We start from the raw sequence: 19057 nt of genomic DNA, 5'->3' as shown, positions 1-19057 counted from the left end.
CAACGAATCATGACTCCGATGCTCGCTGGCGTTTATGGCGTCATTGTGTATATTGACGATATAGTTATGGTTGGAAGGACGAAGACAGAGCACAATGTTTATGGCGTGTAAGAATTCAAGATTTTAAGGTTCAATGTAAGCTCGATCGGTATCAGTCCTTCTGAATAGATGGTGTAAACAATCAAATGTTTCAGGGAACCAGAAATGAGAGGGGAAGTCGAAAGTTTCTTAGCTCTACTCAACTTTGTGGGTCACTTTATCCCTCATCTATCGATTTTTGCGTGGGAATGTATTTATTTTTGGTTCAAAGAGAACTGCCGCGTTCGACATCCTGCGTTTGGAACTTACTGAAAATGTGAAGGCATTTGGATATTTTGATTCTGTTTATGTCACCGAGCTACTCGTGGGTCTTGGAGCTGTGTTGATCCAAAAGGATCAGAATCTCACCCCGAGGATTAACTGCAACGGAACTTGTCTACGTTGAACTTAGCAAAAGGCATTAGCTGTTATTTGGCGGTAGAAAGGTTTTGTCCGAATTAATTCGACCTGCATTTTAGCATTTTCACAGACCATCGAGAAAGGAATTCGGCCTTAACCGTGGAAATGAAATACTTGTTCGCAATGAACGCATTCGGCTCCCAAAAGAACTACGATTGAAGGCTTTGAACAATGCCCACAGAGATCCTCCCGGTATTGTCTTGAAACTCTACGTGTCGCTAAGGCAACGAACACGGATTGGTGGAAGGTTGTTAAGAAAAACGTATATATCTACTAGTCAGCCTATACACCAGAGAGACGCCGAGACACTCACCGTTAAGGCAGCTGTCAACATCAAAACGGGCGATCTGTATAATTTTGCATTGCCGTTATCCGTTTTGATGTTGACAGTTGCCTTAACGGTGAGTGTCTTGTCATTTCTCTAATGTATAGGTTCGCTAATATCTACGAACCCCACACTCAATGATAGAAAACCAGTGAAGACTTGTTACCAAGGATGGAAAAACTCGTATCGCATGACAGTCATTCGGGTATCATTCATGGGCGTAGCCAGAATTTCAAATAGGGGGGGGGGCAAGCTCTTCAAAATTTTAGAAGTAAAAAAGTGGTACACTAAGGTCGCTTTTCACGCGGTTGTTTTTACGCGGCTTTTTTGACGTGGATTCCGGAATTTACGCGGTTTTTTTTACGCGGCACGTATCCTCCGCGTAAAAAGCGACTTTAGTGTGTTTTGAAAAATAGAAATAAATACTAGTCTTTAGTGATTGTTACATCAAGGCAACCAGTGAAAAGTTGTCCTTGACATCTAGCGAACCTATACATTAGATAAATGACAAGACACTCACCGTTAAGGCAACTGTCAACATCAAAACGGATAACGGCAATGCAAAATGATACAACTCGCCCGTTTTGATGTTGACAGTTGCCGTAACGGTGAGTGTCTTGTCATTTCTCCAATGTATAGGTTCGCTATTGACATCAGAGTGGAAAATTTGATTATTCTTTGTCCAAGCCGCAACCGGGAATTCAAGATATGATTCACAAGATGGCCCAAAATTTTACAGCGGATAGCGGTCCAGCAGCAGCAGCGTCAGTATCAAACCCCGGGAGCAGATTTTGGAGTCCCTCTCTTCGAACATCATCGAGTTTGTCTTCGACGAAGAAAACGGAGTTACGTTCGGAAGTTGTTGTTTAACCGCTACCAGGACCTTTTCGAGAACGATGCAGGCCAGCTGAGTGATGCGGCGAAGGTACGTTTACTTCTCCGGAAGCTGGACACCCATTCGCACAGCCGCTATCTCAACTACATCCTGTCAAAGCTTCCCAAGGACGTGAAGATTGAAGACACAGTCAATATTCTCAATAAAATCTTCGGGCATCAAACGTCAAACGTTCCGGAAGAGGTTCATTTGTCTTTTCACGATTATTGTTGACCATCTGCCGATGAACACTTAGCAAGCAGAGAGCACTCAACCGCTGTTCAAATATTGTTGACCTCAGCCAGGTTTTCACCCGACGTAATGTGCTAAACGAGCGTTCAATCGTGCATGTTTCCATGGGAGAGCAAGTGCAATTTTAACTGCTTTCTCAGTCGCAGGGAAGAAAGAACGGGCTTTAGCTAGCAGGTCTATAAGATCCAACTCTTCCATGTTTTTACGATCTGCTCTCATACTGCTGCAATGTTAATACAAAACTTCCACCTCTCCAACAAAATTGTCAACTTCATAAAAAATTACTCTTCCAGCGACATGCGTATTACGTTAGCGGGATAGAGCAAGGACAACGCGTAGACAGGTGCACTATCTTCATCGAACCGTGTTTCCAGTGAGGTTACAAGAGAATCAAGGTAAGGAATTTTCACAGTTTGGTTCCAATACTCCAAGCTAGTTGATGCAGGCGGATTTGCCCGGTACTTTTGCCGCTACAATATCCTTGGTGGATCAACTGAAAAATCTGTGCAATTCCACGCAACATCGCGCAAGCATTTCAATCAATTATTTTTGATCTGGCTGTTACTTTACACAGATGTTTCTATGGGCTGAAGATGTCGTTTTGTGCTATTAGAGTTATTGAAAACAAAATTCTGCACCAATGTCAACATTTAGGGGGGGGGGGGGGGGAAACGGCCCCCTGCCCCCCTCTGGCTACGCCTATGGTATCATTTCTGAACGTGCTATTTATAAGCTTTCAATCCTAGCAAATCATCGCTATTAAAAGTTACACATTCTCGAGCTTGCAACAGACAACTTAGAGCAAAGGAATATATGGTAGCTTTCTTTGATGATTTTGTTTCAATATTGCCTGCTTCAGGGGGAGCGAGCAACATATAGCGAGTGTTTCACGAAAGAATCGTAAACGATTGCACTCAAGCGATCGCAATGATTCTTTCAAATGTTGGTTGCTTGTAGGCGTAATTCGGCTACTCCACGTCGTGCTTTCACCGTGATATACCACGATGGTTCTTGGTGATTTCAAGCATCAGATGCTAATGCACCATGCTACAATTTCCGTAAGCATTGATGATACCTATTTGCTCCGGCAAGCAAACAATTGAACGCAATCTAACGTTTATTTGGATTCATAATTTTGCACCACTGGCGATAATATCTCAAAGCTTCTCGCGACAATGTTGAATGCAAGTGAACTTGGATACAATAAATACTATCGTGTTTGAATCATTCAGTCTTCTTCTATGGTATTCGGAACTCTTAGAAGCGAAAAACAATCAGCAGCGTTTCTATGGAAAACTTATACGCGAGTGGAAATAGTTGAACGATAACTGATAAACCAAAGAACACATTTGCATGAAATATTGCTAGTGAGTGAACTTTTCCATGCTTGCTTGTTACCATCGTTAAGAACTGATCCGCGTGACGAGGGCGTTCGCGATGCTATGAGAAAGCTTAAAGTTAAAGTTTATGCCAATCTTGGTCACCGTGCAAAAATGTCTCACATAAAAGTGGGTGACACCGTAATGGTAAAGAACTACAACCATGGAAAACTTGAGCCTAAATTTCTATTAGAAAAAAAAAAACACTGTACTGCGTGGTAATGATACTCTACTCGCAATTGGGGAAGAAATAACACTTTGCAGATGTTTTACGCTTATCAAGAAATGGCCGTTACCAGCGAGTTCTCCGAAATGACGTATATCATTATTAACATAACTTAAACCTAACGCACCATTAAATTTTACCTTTCTTCGACATTTTGTGCCATTTATATATGATTTTCCCAATGTTCTCAGATGTGAATTTGAATTTTGAGTTTTCGACGTTTTTATGTTTTGTTTTTTTCTTGGCTTTGCTTAATTTTGGTTCAAAGTGACGATTTTTAAACTTTTCCGTATGTTTGATGTTTTAGAAGATTCACGACCCAGCTGACCCTTTCGTTTGATATTGTTGCATTGAAGTAGCATTTCTCAATGGAGACGCATGGTTATAGGGGGGGAATGTTATTGAATGTTATTAGCTTTCGCAGTTAAGTTAATGTAATTGTAGGAAAAATTATTAAACCTACTTTTCAAGGAAAAAAAAAGGAATAAAACAAAACTTAAAATAAACTTAAAACTATCTTACTGACTATAAAGTGAGCTAATCGTTGCAATTGAGGATTGCAACGATTTTTGTCGGAATTTGCAGGCTTGACATATTTTCTAATGTTTCTACATTAGTGAGCCTATGTAGCTCGTTCGTGCTAAACCAGGGAGGACGCTTTAAAATCATTTTCAAAAGTTTATTCTGAATCCTTTGAAGTGTCTTCTTCCTGGTTGTACAACAACTTGTCCAGATGGGAACTGCATATAACATTGCTGGCCTAAAAATTTGTTTGTAAATTAACAGTTTATTCTTGACACAAAGTCTAGAATTCCTGTTGATAAGAGGATATAAACATTTGATATACTTATTGCACTTTGACTGGATATTTTCAATGTGCTCCTTGAAAGTGAGATTCTTATCATAAATTAGCTCTAAGTATTTAACTTGATCAGACCAATTTAAGACCACACCGTTCATCTTAATAACGTGGTTATGGGTGGGTTTGAGAAATGAAACTCTTGGCTTATGAGGAAAAGAATTAACTGTGTTTTAGAAGCATTAGGGGAAATCTTCCATTTCTGCAAGTATGAAGAAAATATATCTAAACTTTTTTGTAGCCGACTGCATATAACACGAAGGCTTTTTCCTTTTGCGGAAATGCTTATATCGTCACAAAACAGAGATTTCTCACAACCTGGTGGTAAATCAGGAAGATCAGAAGTAAAAATGTTATATAAGATTGGGCCCAAGATACTCCCCTGAGGCACACCAGCTCTAACAGGCAATCTATTAGATTTACCATTTAGATAGTTAACCTGAAGAGTGCGGTCAGTAAAATAACTTTGTATCATTTTTGTAAGGTAAAGCGGAAAACTGAAATTTGACATTTTAGCTATTAAACCTTTATACCAAACACTGTCGAATGCCTTTTCTATATCTAGTAGAGCTGCTCCAGTCGAATAGCCTTCAGATTTATTAGTTCGAATCATATTTGTTACTCTAAGTAACTGATGAGTAGTGGAATGCCCATGGCTAAAAACCAAACTGCTCATTTGCAAAAATAAAGTTCTCATTAAAATGTGTTATCATTCTATTGAGAATTATTCATTCAAAAAGTTTACTAATAGAGGGAAGTAAACTAATTGGTCGATAACTTGATGCTTCAGCTGGATTCTTTTCGGGTTTTAAAATTGGAGTGACTTTGGCATTTTTCCATTTCGTAGGAAAATGTGCTAGTGCAAAGCATCTGTTGAAATTTTTTACCAAGAAATTTAAAGAGTTTTCGGGAAGTCTTTTGATGAGAATATAGAAAATCCCATCATCTCCTGGTGCTTTCATGTTTTTGAATTTTTTGAGAATAGTTCGCACCTCATTCAAGTTTGTTTCCAATACCTCTTCAGAAAGAAATGCTTGGGTGGTGATCTGATCATACTTTTGGTTTATTTCATTTTCAATAGAACTTACTACGTTCAAATTGGAGTTATGAACACTTTCAAACTGCTGAGCAAGTCTTTGAGAATTTTGTTCATTCGTTAGAAAAATGCAATCACCGTCTTTAAGGACTGGAATTGGCTTCGAAGGTTTCTTAAGAACCTTCGAAAGCTTCCAGAAAGGTTTCGAATAAGGTTTTAGTTGTTCAACTTCTCTCATGAAATTCTCATTTCGCAAGAGAGTGAATCTATGTTTAATTTCCTTTTGTAATTCTTGAAAAATAATTTTCAAAGCAGGATTACGAGATCTTTGGTATTGACGTCTCCGTATGTTCTTCAAACGTATAAGAAGTTGAAGTTTACTGTCAATAATTGGTGCATTAAATTTCACTCGAGCCTTAGGAACTGATAAATTCCGGGCATTGAGTATTAAGCTGCTCAAATTATCTAATGCTCTGTCAATGTCAGCACTATTTTGTAAAATAAGATCATCATTCAAATTTTCTTCGATCGTAGAACGATATCTATCCCAATTAGTCTTGTGATAATTTAACACAGATCTAGTGGGATTTAAAATAGTTTCATGGGAAATAGAAAATGTTATGGGAAGATGATCAGAATCAAAGTCAGCATGAGTTAATAAATCACTGCATGAATGACTTTGATTTGTTAGTACCAAATCAATTGTAGATGGATTCCTAATAGAAGAATAACATGTAGGACCATTTGGAAATAAAACTGAATAAAATCCAGCCGAGCAATCATTAAACAATATTTTTCCATTGGAATTGCTTTGAGCATTATTCCAAGATCGATGTTTCGCATTAAAATCACCGATGATTAAAAATTTAGATTTATTTCTTGTGAGTTTTTGCAAATCTCCCTTGAAATAATTTTTTCGCTCACCAGTGCATTGAAAAGGCAAATACACTGCGGCTATAAATAAAATGTCAATACTTGTTTCAATTTCAATTCCCAAACTCTCGATAACTTTGGTTTCAAGATGGGGTAAAACACGAAGTTTTATTCGACGGTGGATAACTATTGCAACTCCACCACCGGCAACATCAATTCTATCGAACCTATGAACCATGTAATTTGGGTTCTTTTTTAGTTTATTATTTGGCTTTAAAAGCGTTTCAGTCACAACTGCAATATGCACATCGTGGACTGTTAAAAAATTGAAAAATTCATCTTCTTTCGCTTTTAAAGAGCGAGCATTCCAATTTAGAAAATTTACAGCATTATTTAAAATCATTGCTGAATTTCAATTTCATAACAATATTAGTTGTAAATTTTATACCTTCGTACATCGAGTTACAGTTCAACAAAACGGACATTAGCTGCAGCATGGATTGTTGTAGGTATCCAATCTTTTCTGGAGTTGGACTACCTAAATCAATACTGGCTGACTTTTCAGCACCAAACACGAATGGTTTGTTACTGTTTGAATTTGAAATATTACCTGTAAGGACACTGGCATATGAACGGCCTGGTGTTGCCTGAACAGGATTTTTTGTCTGAAATTTGTTATCTGAATTTAAATTATTACCTACAGACACACCTGCTAATGAAAGTGCTGGTGATGCCTGAACAGTATTGAAAGTCTTTTGTACACCCACATTGACAACAGGTTGCTTAGAATTCCTACGTTGTCTAGAAGCAATAATTTTTGACCTTACAGGACAATTAAAGAAATTAGATTTGTGATTTCCCCCACAATTTACACATTTGAAACTATTAGTGGTCTCTTTCACGGGGCAGATATCTTTCGTGTGACCAGTGTCACCACAAATCATACATTTTGCTGCCATATGGCAGTTTCGAGTTCCATGACCATAGGCTTGACAATTCCGACATTGCGTAAGATTATGGATTTCTCCATGTCTCTTGAAACTTTCCCACTTTATTCGCACGTTAAATAAAACACGTGCTTTTTCCAAACATTTCAAATTATTTACTTTGGTACGATCAAAATGTACTAAGTAATTTTCCTGGTGTATTCCAGTTTGATTAATTTTGGCATTCGCCTTTCGTTTCATCAAAATTACTTGGTTGGGAGCAAAACCAAGTGATTCTGACAAACATTCTTTAATTTCCTCAATAGTTTGGTCATTTGAAAGACCTTTCAAAACAGCCTTAAACGGTCTCTCGTTTTTGGCATCAAAAGAATATATTGAAAATTTTTAAAATCTATTTCCAATAAAGTGCAAATTGATATTTTCACTTCGGAAACCCACTAATTACCTTCAATTTGATGCCAAAACATTTCACATTGGTTTAACGGCTCCAAAGTTACATATGTTAGAAAACTGACAGTTTTAAAAAAATATCGATTTTTTGTGCAACAGAAAATGCAACCCAAAGGCCCAGCAAAAAAATACGGGTTTAAAGTTTTTCACTAAAGATCAAATATAGCTATTTTGTGTATGATCGACACAAAAAATAATATTCGGATACGACTTAAGGTGTGTTAAATTTTGAACGATTGTTTGCATGCATTCATAGTGTAGTAATTCGAGCGCCATTTATTAGGTGGCAGCTGAGATTTTCACACTCAGAATCTTCAAATGAAAAGATACCCAACCTCAAATTGTATGGAAAAAGTCACCGTTCAGTTTCACCTTAATGCTTGATTGTTACTCACCTTCGGCAAATCCGGCATACTCTTGGAAGGGCTCAACCCTCCAAACATTCCTCCAACGCCAAACCCGAGCCCGCCACCATCCTGGGTTCGATTCCTCGTGCGCAAAATATCCGCCACATTTTTGGTGTACCGCTGCTGGTTCACCTTACGATCGTCCAACATCCCCGTCGGTACTGCATTCTGATTTACATTTTGTTGATGTTGTTGCTGCTGCTGCTGTTGCTGCTGATAGTAGCATCGTATTGCTTCGAAGTGATTGCCAATGTCCTCGTAGGTCGCCTTTCCACCAATCAGCGGACTTTTCCGAACCGATTGCTGCTGATGCTGCTGCTGTTGCTGCATTCCATTTTTAATGTACAAACTGTTCGATTTGGATACGGAGTTTACGGCCGATCGTACAGCGTCCAGTTTGGACGGGTACAAATCCGAATCGTACTGATAGCTGGGTGGCCGTTTTCGGCAATTATTGCTAATGTTTAGAGCACTGGTGCTCAGCGCCGGTCGCAGGTAAACCTGCGAAAGAACCAGTTCGACCGTTCGACCGGTGTTTTGAAGAACCGCTAGGGATTCGTTGTAGGGAAGGTTTAGCAGTGATCGTCCATCAACGGCTATGATCTGTAAATTAAGGAAAATTAGAATCAAATTTGAGAATTATTTTAGAAATCTCCTACCTGATCACCAATTCTCACACCAGCACGAGCTCCCGGCCCATTCGGCACCAAATCTTTCACATACACCGTATTTTCGTTACCCTGAACGATACTGATGCCAAGAGTGTATCGAGCACCCTTACTATCCTCCCCACTGCTGCCACAATCAGCTATACCTCCATCCGAACTGAGATCATCACCGCCAAAGGCGGCCGTCAGGCGTCCGCTTCGGAACAGAACCGACTCCTGACTGCGTGACAAAAACGATCGCTTTCGGATCAACATTTGCGTTTTACTGGCCGGTCTTTCGTTCGGGTTGATGAAATCTTTCAGCACAACGACCGACGTCAGAATGCGATCGTTGATCGCTCTGCTACAGCTCAGGTTATTGAACTTCTCCAGCAGCGTGTCCGAGATGGTTTCGTTGGGCAGCTCGAAGTGGCCACTTTCGCTGCGGATGTTGGATTCTGAGAAGAAGAAAAACATCAGCAACCTCAAAAACTTAAAGTTAGCAAGGTAAAAAACTTACGAATAACGCACGCCTTTGGCGAGAGTGTTTCCTCGCTACCGCCAGCGGATCGTTCGTCGATCTTCTCCATAAAATAAACGGATCCCATGCTACTCTTTAGCGATAGGGCATCGTCGACGTTACTTTCGAGCATCTGCCGCGGATCGGCACCATCACACTCGTAATCCATCAGCAGTTCGTCATCCTCGTTGAAGCTTCCGTTGGCTAAATTTTGAAAAGAGCTGGCTCCACTTAGCGGACCGCTCCCACCGCCTGCCGGATGATCGTACAGATTGTCGAACGATTTGTTCAGAAACTGGGTGGAAAAAACTCGGGTCCCCATTTTAACGCGATTCCTGTTCACGCTGTTGTAGGTTTTTGGGGAATCATCCGGCGAGAGGTTCAACTCCGAAGAGGCCGGATAAATTGCTTGTGGGGAGCAGGAAGAATTTCCACCCGAACCGTACGCCGGGTTCTCATTTTCCTTGTTCTGGTTCTGCTGGTTGGTGATTTCGACGGTATCATTCAGTGCCGATGGCTGTGGGCCTTCCACCGATGATTTGGATCGTTTCAGGAGAAATTTCTGGCGAAGTTTCGCCAGCCGGTTGTCGTTGAGCATGGATTTTTTCAGGTTGCGGACCCGTAGGGCTGTGGTTTTTAGGGGTTTATCGATTTTGTCAACGTGCTTCGCGTCGAAGGCTGCCTTTTCGTCAACTTCGGTCACGTTCAGCTTGGGGGCTTTTGTGGAGGAAGCGTCTGTAGCGGTGGCAGCGCCAGGCGCTCGACCAGGTTCAACGATCGGAATGTTTAGCTCGTTTGAAAGGGCCTTGATGGAGACGAAAGAGTTGCGCAGCTTCATGTAGAACTTGTGGTGCTCCGAGGCGAGGTTGAAGGCGAAGTAACTTCTGGAATTTAGAATGATGATGAGCAAATTCATTTCATTTTAAATTTATTTTAAATCAACTTACTTTCTCCCGTCCATCCTCAGCTTATACTTGACCCTCGTCTTATCCTTCGGATTCAGACTCTCGGTCCGACGCACAACCACACAGAAGACATGCTTCGAGAAGCAAATGTTCTCAATTTCCAGCCAATCGAAGAACGCATACAAATGCCGCTGGTAGCAGTTCTTCCCGTTGCTAAACTCCTGCTGGGCACCCTTCGGATTAAACTTAAGATTCCGCTCGAAAATCGCCACTCCACTGAGCGAAATCGCCACGTAAACCTCCAGCGTGAGGTTTTCCTCCGTCGTCCAGGTGGCACTGTACAGATGCAGTCCGTACTCTTTTAACTCTTGAACGTACCGAATGAAGTTGTGCTCCGCCTCTAGCTGATGGAGGCCACGCTTGCAGAAGTGCGAATTGCGCAGGTACTTGGCCAGCTCCTTCTTCCTGCGGTAAACCTCCTCCGGCAGGTAGTGCGAGATGGTAAAATATTCACTGTATTTCATCTGATAAAAAGAAGGCGGAAGAAAAATCAGTTCGAAATTGGTAACGGAAGTAATTCATATCGTCACATACATTTTCCCTAAAGCTTCCGACTTCCACCTGCAGCGCCAGGCCGCCCAGCGTGATGAGGTCATCTTCGGAGCAGAGAACTTGCCGCTCCAGGATACTCCGGCGGAGCTGCAAATACAGTAGATGTCGCGATTCCAGACAGCTGTGGAAAATAAATCGAGCTTTTAGTACTAGGAGAGTGCTTTTTCGGTGCTAAAGCTCAACTCACCTAACGCCACGAAGCGTTGGCAGGAAAAATTTTATCCGAAGATAAAGTGTGAAAACTACGTTTTCCCCCAGTGCGGCGGATTTTTTCGATGTGTTTACCCAGATTTGGGGGGCCACCTATAATAAGAAAATAAACTTAACAGTCGAAAAATTGGTCTGAAAAAAAATTCTAACCTTATAGATTTTGAGATCGTGCGGTAGAAAGACGAAATCGCCCCCGATGAGGGCGCACAGCCCGAGGAAGAAGTTTTCCGTCAAGTGCTCCATCCGCAGGATCGCTTCGAATACCTGCCGGGCGACGGTGCTGGTGGGATTGCAAATCACATTCACCTTCGATCCGTTGAGCATCAGAATCGTAACGGTTCGGCGATGTTGAGTCTGCAACAGAACTATTAAAATTTTGACCAGACTAACAATCCTGACACTTACCTTGGCATCAGTCAAATCGATAACCTTTGGCACACTGCCAGCATTCCGCACAAACTCCGGTCCCTTGGAGGCATCCAGAATCGCTCCTCGTTCAACCTCATCTAGCGCTTCAATTCGACTGTTGGACTTCCGCAGTGGATAATCCTCCCTGCCTCGTCTTCCAGCGGTGTTCAGATTGTTTACGTGCTGCATCGATACCAGAGGGGCTCCAAGATCTAAAACGAAAAAAGCAATCAGTAATTTCTAACCTAAATCTATCAGCTTGCATAACAACACATACTAGGCATCGACGTCGCATTGAAGCTCATCTCGCCGATCTTCCGCTGGAAGTCGTTCCCACTGGGGTCGATGTTTAGCTGATTGGTACTCTTGGACGGCACAAGGCGCGTCTGGCTGCGCAGCAGCCTCTGCTGCTGTTGCTGAACCTCCGCCATCTTAACCTCAACCATCGTAACGTCAATCGTATTTCGGCGGAAATCATTCCGACACTTGCGTTGCATTTCGGCATTGTGCCGCCGGCGAACGACGTGCAGTTTTTTCGAATCACATTCCGTCCCAGTTGCCCGGATGCTTTTCGAGTAACCGATGGTGGCGTAATTACGCACCGGTTCCACTGTGAGTCGATTGGATTCGGTTGGTCGAGGAAGCGAACGGAACTTACAGTCGGGCGGTGCTACCGCTTGGGGAGCCGGTTCGGCTCGCTTTACGCGTAGGTTGGCTGTTGAACCGAAGTAACGTGCCTGTTCCAGATCGTGACCGCTTATCGTGATGCCATAGTTGATGGCTGCAGTTGCTGTCGGTGGCTGGGAAGGTTGCTGTCCGCCAGGCTTTCGATGGACTTCCAGTTCGCCATGATCCGAGCTGCGTCCAGAATCGGTATCGCTTCTGAAAGAATTTTTTATTAAATGACGCATTGAAGGCGCTGCATCAGAACTCACTTTTGCTCCTCATAGGATTCTATCATTTGCTTAAACTTCGCTGGTGGAGGTGGAACTGCCGGTTTGATCTCGACCCGGGTAGAAACGGATGCGACGACCTCCTTGAACAGGTCGATTGCCATGTGTGAAAACGGTTTGTACAGGTGGTGGCTCTTGCAGTAGTCGGAGATGATCTGAGGAGATAATGAAAGAAAAATGTTTTTCAAAACTATTCGATAATAAAATCAATTTACATGATTTTGTAATAATAAAAATTTGTAAATATGATAATAGATCAAAACCAAGAGGTCAGAATTCAGGAAACGGATCACTAAAAGTTACGATGTCTATTTTTTTTTTCAAATAAATATTGAAAAATTTCATGCATTTCATCCGAGAACTCGATTTTTCAATTTTTATTGAATTCGAGTAAGTTTTAAGGTTGTTATAGATATTCGAAATTTAGGTAGATGTTTCTTAAAATAGGCATATCGTTAGAAACATTGCATCGAATTTGATAAACTTTTTACAGTTGGTGCAATTGTTGGTTATAAAAATTTTTTTTTAAGAAAAAAAATATTTTTTATGGTAAAAAATGATGTTCTTAGGCACTGAAAAATCTACAAAAATCACAAGTTTTTTGACGTAGTTTCGAAAATTTTCTCGAAGTTTCCAGTTGGTGTTTTTTCTGGTTTAAAATTTTTGACTATTCTTTTCAAAATTAACGACTCTAAACTAAATTTTAAAATTTAGAACTTCACATCTAATCCATTTTGGGTACTCGTTCCTACATTTTACCAGTTTAATCGTTTTCTCAATCAATTTTTCTACACTACTATATTTGAAAATTATCTCAAGGTATCTTCAGTTTTAATTTCAAGCTGTTTTGTAGGGTAAGGAACAGGGGTCCACTATTTTCATCAGTCGAAAGAAACGGACACGGCTGGCAGATTATGATTACCAACATTCCGAAAACCTTTTGTGTGTTGCCAAAACATGGCAGAGTTTTTCACAGAAAGAAGTACCGGCCAGTGCATGTAGCACTGGTTGTAGTGCAAGTAGCGCTTAAAATACTGCTACCGCACAAAGGCAGCTGACGCTGCTACCACTACCGCTTCTGGTAACCTCTACTGCTACTCCTGATACTCCCTGCTACTGAGTTAGAACCATCCTAGTGGCTATCCACTAGTAAAATGATTAGCTTGAACAGAAGCAGGCTCTTGCATAGCCCAGATTGTGCATTTCTGGTCAACTAGGTATAATATTCTGTCGATCGTGTTCGTTCGTGATCCAGCATGCCTTAAACGACAAATCAGGTCAATCGAAATCTGCGTTTCAATCAGACTTGACCATTTTTAATAGTACGATGTTTTGCATAATTGTTGCATAATTGCGAGTTGACAATTATCAAGACTTGTTTATGCATTTCAGTGGAAGCAGATAACACAAGATGCCGCACTCAGCTACCCGACGTTCTTACTGGGACATGGAGATGAAGTCGAATTTGCAATCGTCTTAATGGGGCGTTCCAACATTTTGAATGGAGTGTAATGAATGAACGAGAAAATTAAAAAAACCCTTCAACTTAACTTAAATTTGTCCTCAAAAGGACATTTTGTTGTCAAATTAAATATATGATATGATGGTCGCATCTCTGTACTATTCCCGACAGTTGGAATTAGGCATTATTCTAAAAACGCAGTGAAAAGCTGTTTTAAAACTGGAAATTTGACGGCCCATAGATTTTGACAGCCGTTAAAACGATATGATAAAACGTTTGTGTGTTGTCAAAATACGAAAACTATTCAAGTGTCGTTGCTACGGCTACCCGCTGATACGTAATGAGAACTGTCCTTTTTTCGTGTTCAGATTTTCAATCTACACCCCTATATAGCCGAACTTCCTGAGAGACGTAATTCTGCGTCAAAAATCAAACAAGATTGTAGCTTTAAACACGTTTGGGGGGATCAAGGGTCGAGACTTATTGGAAACTTTTATTGAATACTTTTAAAAGTTTGACAAAACAGCTTTATAGTCTGAAAATATGTGGTAAATAACACAGCTCTATCAAATGCTCTTACACCAACGACAAAGATAGATATATAGGAAGCATCAATTGGTAAAAAAAGAAGAATTAACGATTGGAAACTAGGTATGTACTTGGAGAGTACCACGAGCTGCTCTACTTACTCGAGAGTTAAAGCTATTGAGACTGGAAATCGCGGTAGCGATCGCATCATTTTGGGTGGGTGTGTGGGTGGATGAACAAATGCCGAACAACTGGTTGAAAGGTCTCATTTGCCCTATTTATAAAAAAGACCAGCTGTATCACGTTACTAAATTCTGCGTTCAAAGTGTTCTCTCGAACTGTTCTTGAGATTGACACCGTTAACGGAACATTTTGTCTGGTTTTCGAGAGAAACGGACCAAATCTTTATCGCTCCTATCCAATAGGGTCTATCGAACCTAGAGAAATGCTGATAATACCCTACAGACTCACCATCTATTTGTAGATTTCAAGGCGGCCTACGACTCAGTCAAGTGAAATGAGTTGTGGCAGATGATGCTAGAACGCGTTTTAGCGACCGAAAAGCTGGTTTGGATGATGCTGGGGAGAATAGCGGACAAGGCATTAATAGCTTTCGTGACGTTAGATAGACAGAAGCGAGAGGAATGACATCGATATAATCGGAATAAACCGTAGAGCTGTGGCGCTTTAGTACATGGTAGCTGGAAGAGAATTTGAAAGTGCTGGTGGTGTTGGTGCTGAGATGGTGCAAGATGTAAAAATTTTCGAAGGGGTTGCAATTAATATACCTTGATACTCTCAATCACTGCATACTATACAAACACAGCTTCGACTTCAGTGGAACATTGATAGTAGACCATAGCAACCGTACCCATATACTCCCATTCCTAGAAATGTGCCATATACACAACACACCCAACACAGTCAACAAACGAGTTGATCTCGACGGACTCAACACAACTTACGCAGCAGTCCTGTCAAGTATCGTACCCAACACAAACACTCCAGCCAATTAGTTCTTTCTCTGTTCTTTCAATCTCCCCACCAACAACATCGATTTCCTACCCCTCTCGAATCCAAACTACTACCTACCAGTCCCCATCCGCCATCGCAATAGGTCCACAGCGAACAGAGTTGTAAGCTTATTTAAAATATTGGTTTGTCGAAAATAATTTTATATTAAAAACAATTTTGTTACCACCAAAACTATAGCATGTACCCAAAATCTCCCCAATCAGTGTTGACGATAAGCTTTAAAAAGCATCTTGACAAGGAACGAACAAATAATATGTAAGTCACAGACACAATAACTACAGACAATCAGCTAGAATATAACTATTTGTAAAACTATGCTAAAAGCCTCTAATTATGTAATAAATCCCCGCAGTTGCCCCTGAAGATGTCACTGACCAGTGACGAAACGTCGGACAGTATAAAATAAGTCGTTTAAAAATTTTTGTGACTGCTCAGCCGAAAGTATAACATAAGTACACAACATCCCAACAGTCGAAAACTCAGCAAAATCTACTAATATGTTTTTTTTTGTAATGAATATGGTCTTGAATAAGTTCCAATTTATTCCTGAAAACAAAAATCTGCGGTGGGGGAGATGGAATGTGAAATTTTACGATGCCTCATTATGGGGGGAGGGGGATCGAAAATTCCAAAAAAAGTTCTTACGTTTTTTTAATTGAGAGGTGTTTTGTGGTGAATCAATTATTTACTAATATTTATTCAGAATTTATATTGTGTGTTCTGCCGCGAACGGTGACATATCAACACTATTACATATATTTTGAATTTTATTTCATTAAAAGATTGTAATTGCTTTCGCAGTTAAAAAGTATTTACGTAATATATGAATGACACCTTAAAAAAACACCTTTTAAAATTTTTTAAACTTATTTTTTCAAATTGTTTTATTTTCTTCCCTTTAAAATGTTCTACTATATTATTGATTTTTTAACTTTACACAATGAATTAAACTTTCCGCTTTTTTTATTCATTACATCATTTTATTTTATTCCACACACCAGTCAGCTTATCGTGCTTCTCCTTATATCGTTTGCTCCTTTTTATCCTTTTGTGTTGTATATCCTTTCTGTTGTATACTATTCTTAATTTCCATTTTTTCGCATTTTAATGCGTTCCCTTCATATTTTCAAATTGTTTCCAATTGTATTGTTTGCTAGCTTTTTTTGTTTTTACTTGAATTCTATTTATTCTTTCCTTTTTGTTATTTTGTTTTTTAGTAATTCAGTGCATTTATTTTTGTTATATCTTTCCTGTACATGTTATATGTTTCCTGTACACAAAAATGGCACAAATCGTAGAAACGTCACAAACTACCGTGGAATAACAAGTCTCTCTGCTGCATCAAACCCTTAAAAATATTAAATCAAATGAATGAAAACAGTCCATGTGAAACATATGAAACAGAAACAATGTAAGATGGATACATGGAGAAAAAAAAAATGTTCACGTAATGATAAATAATATTACCATTTTATATATATATATATATATATATATATATATATATATATATATATATATATATATATATATATATATATATATATATATATATATATATATATATATATATATATATATATATATATATATATATATATATATATATATATATATATATAATGCGATGCGTTAATAATTTTATTGGAGTATCATATATTATTAGTTGTGAGAAAACGTCTGATTCATCATCTGAGGCAAGTTTTTTGTTTTCATTAAAGGAAAACGGCGGCTAAAGTTCATCGAAAGTTGAGAAAAGTTTAATAGTAATGCTACTATATCTTTTTATTTCGTTTGTTCCGTTTTATCTTAAAAATTTTTATTCCCTTTAAATTTGTTCATTTTGTTTATTTGGGTTTTAATTGTTTATAGGTTTGATTCATTTCTTGTTTATTAATTTCTGGCCGGCGGAATATGTTCATTTTGCAGATCTTCACTTTTTATACTCATCTCGTTCGTTTCGTTTCTTTTTATTCCCTTATTGTGTAACATTCTTATTTTCCAGTTTTTTGTTATTTTTTTATTCGTACGTGAAATTCTATATCTAATTTTTTTAAATTTTCTCTAGGGGCCATCCACATACCACGTGGACAGCTTTGGGGGAGGGGGGTCATTACGTAAAAATATTTTTTTCTCCATGTTTCCTTTCTACATTAAACATTTATTTTCAAAGTTTTTTTCTGTTTATTGAATTTTGTCCAATTTAGTTTCAAATCACATTGTTTCATGTGTTTGGAAGAAATTTTATCCAATTTGTATTTTATTTTCATAAATTTTTCATCTTTCTTTTTCTTTTTCATTTCACATTGACTGTGTGCATTCGCTTATTTTTGTATATATTTTACGCCTTATAAACAAGTGTTTTTTGTCTGTTTAAAACTTTGCTCCGATTTTTTTTGGCTTTCTTCTTTTCTGTTTCTTGACTCGTCTTAATAATTCTTGCTGTTAAATTTTTGTTTCATTTTCATATGTTTTAAATAATAGCTCTCTCTTTTTAAATTTTTCATCCATTTTAAAATAAATGATTGTTTTTTATTTTCAGATTTTCTTTCGCTCTTTGTTAGGCTGATACAAATTTCGAATACTTTTTATGTCCAAGGTTATCAAACTTAGCAAAGGGGGTGTCAAAAAATAAATAACACCGAGACGAAAAAAAAGAAATATCTTTGATAAAAGTTTGTGTGCAAGTTATGACGTTTGTTACTTGCACTCAAATAAATGTTGAAAAATAACACTTTATTATTATTATTATCTATTTCGCTTGCCTTTTGACGACACTCTCTCTATCACTGGACTTGTTCATTGCTAAATTAAGCATTAATGCTGTCGAAAAACAAATAATTTTTTTTTTCCCTTTCCAATATTCAAAATGTTTGCAGCGGCCCCCCCGCGGGGGGGATGACATAAAATGAAAATAAAATTTGTAACGGCCTTATTCTATTGTTTATGTCCTTTTAATTTGTGTCTTTTTTATTTAATTTTAATAAAATATTTTGACGTGGGATTACGTCTTACTTTAGTAGGGTTGCATGCTGTGGAAAGCGTTACGAAAATGTACCCACTTAAAATATTACTTAAAACGCATTTTAAACTCCAATGTCTTGATCAAAATGTGGAGGTTGCCCCAAACTTGTGGTATAATATTTAGCATACACTGAAGAAACTGGGCACGCTCCATCCAAGTGTTTCATTGAATGGATATGAAAATGACTCTGCATTGTTATTTGAAAAAATTTTTTTATCGAATTCAATCATTTTTCATTTTCGTTTCAAGTTGTCACGCACATTAACCTACATCTATGAACCGCACTTCATTTACGTATGATTCCAACACCCCTTTCAAGTGAATTGCACTTGAATCTGCCCCACTGTTTCATCACAGTGACTATCATGTGCGAAACATTTTCAGTTGATTTGTTTTGTTTTTCTATGTTAAAAATGGCGACGGATTGAAAGTCAGCGAGTGTCATACAGTTTTGAAGTTTGATGATTTTCCGGACTACATCTGTAAATGTTAGCAAGGTAAGTGATTTTTTCGAATTCTAATCTTACTTTTATTTCGTTCTTCTATCACAAGATTACAGAGATTCTGATGAAAGCATCTTTGCGCTAGAGGCAATTATTTGTTTACTAAAACAAAGGAAATATTAG

At 38.8% G+C, this 19057-nt stretch overlaps 2 protein-coding genes across 5 annotated transcripts in view; one reads left to right on the top strand and one right to left on the bottom strand.

The window, feature by feature from the left end:
• The window catches only part of LOC129717898 (uncharacterized), a 309945-nt gene that overhangs the window by 32660 nt on the left and 258228 nt on the right, over positions 1 to 19057 (bottom strand). For all 3 annotated transcript variants that reach the window (XM_055668165.1, XM_055668166.1, XM_055668167.1), the window contains 10 exons: positions 12364 to 12536; positions 11706 to 12310; positions 11426 to 11640; positions 11171 to 11374; positions 10998 to 11113; positions 10793 to 10931; positions 10241 to 10722; positions 9294 to 10177; positions 8786 to 9231; positions 8115 to 8729 (listed from right to left, as the gene is read on the bottom strand). In XM_055668165.1, coding sequence (XP_055524140.1) covers positions 8115 to 8729; positions 8786 to 9231; positions 9294 to 10177; positions 10241 to 10722; positions 10793 to 10931; positions 10998 to 11113; positions 11171 to 11374; positions 11426 to 11640; positions 11706 to 12310; positions 12364 to 12536 — 3879 coding nt within the window. The remainder of the gene's footprint in view (positions 1 to 8114; positions 8730 to 8785; positions 9232 to 9293; positions 10178 to 10240; positions 10723 to 10792; positions 10932 to 10997; positions 11114 to 11170; positions 11375 to 11425; positions 11641 to 11705; positions 12311 to 12363; positions 12537 to 19057) is intronic.
• The window catches only part of LOC129717902 (GDP-D-glucose phosphorylase 1), a 36425-nt gene that overhangs the window by 12538 nt on the left and 4830 nt on the right, over positions 1 to 19057 (top strand). Inside the window, exon 1 of one of the 2 annotated variants that reach the window (XM_055668178.1) lies at positions 18593 to 18928. The exons of the other annotated variant lie outside the window; for it this stretch is intronic. The gene's annotated coding sequence lies outside the window, so the exon portion shown is untranslated. Of the gene's footprint in view, positions 1 to 18592; positions 18929 to 19057 lie in introns of those variants that run through there. 2 annotated transcript variants of the gene reach the window in all.

The sequence above is a fragment of the Wyeomyia smithii genome, chromosome 1 (genome assembly GCF_029784165.1).
Source record: "Wyeomyia smithii strain HCP4-BCI-WySm-NY-G18 chromosome 1, ASM2978416v1, whole genome shotgun sequence".
Lineage (NCBI taxonomy): Eukaryota > Metazoa > Arthropoda > Insecta > Diptera > Culicidae > Wyeomyia > Wyeomyia smithii.
The sequence above is the reverse complement of the archived record's forward strand: the minus strand, read 5'-3'. Positions and strand labels throughout refer to the sequence as shown.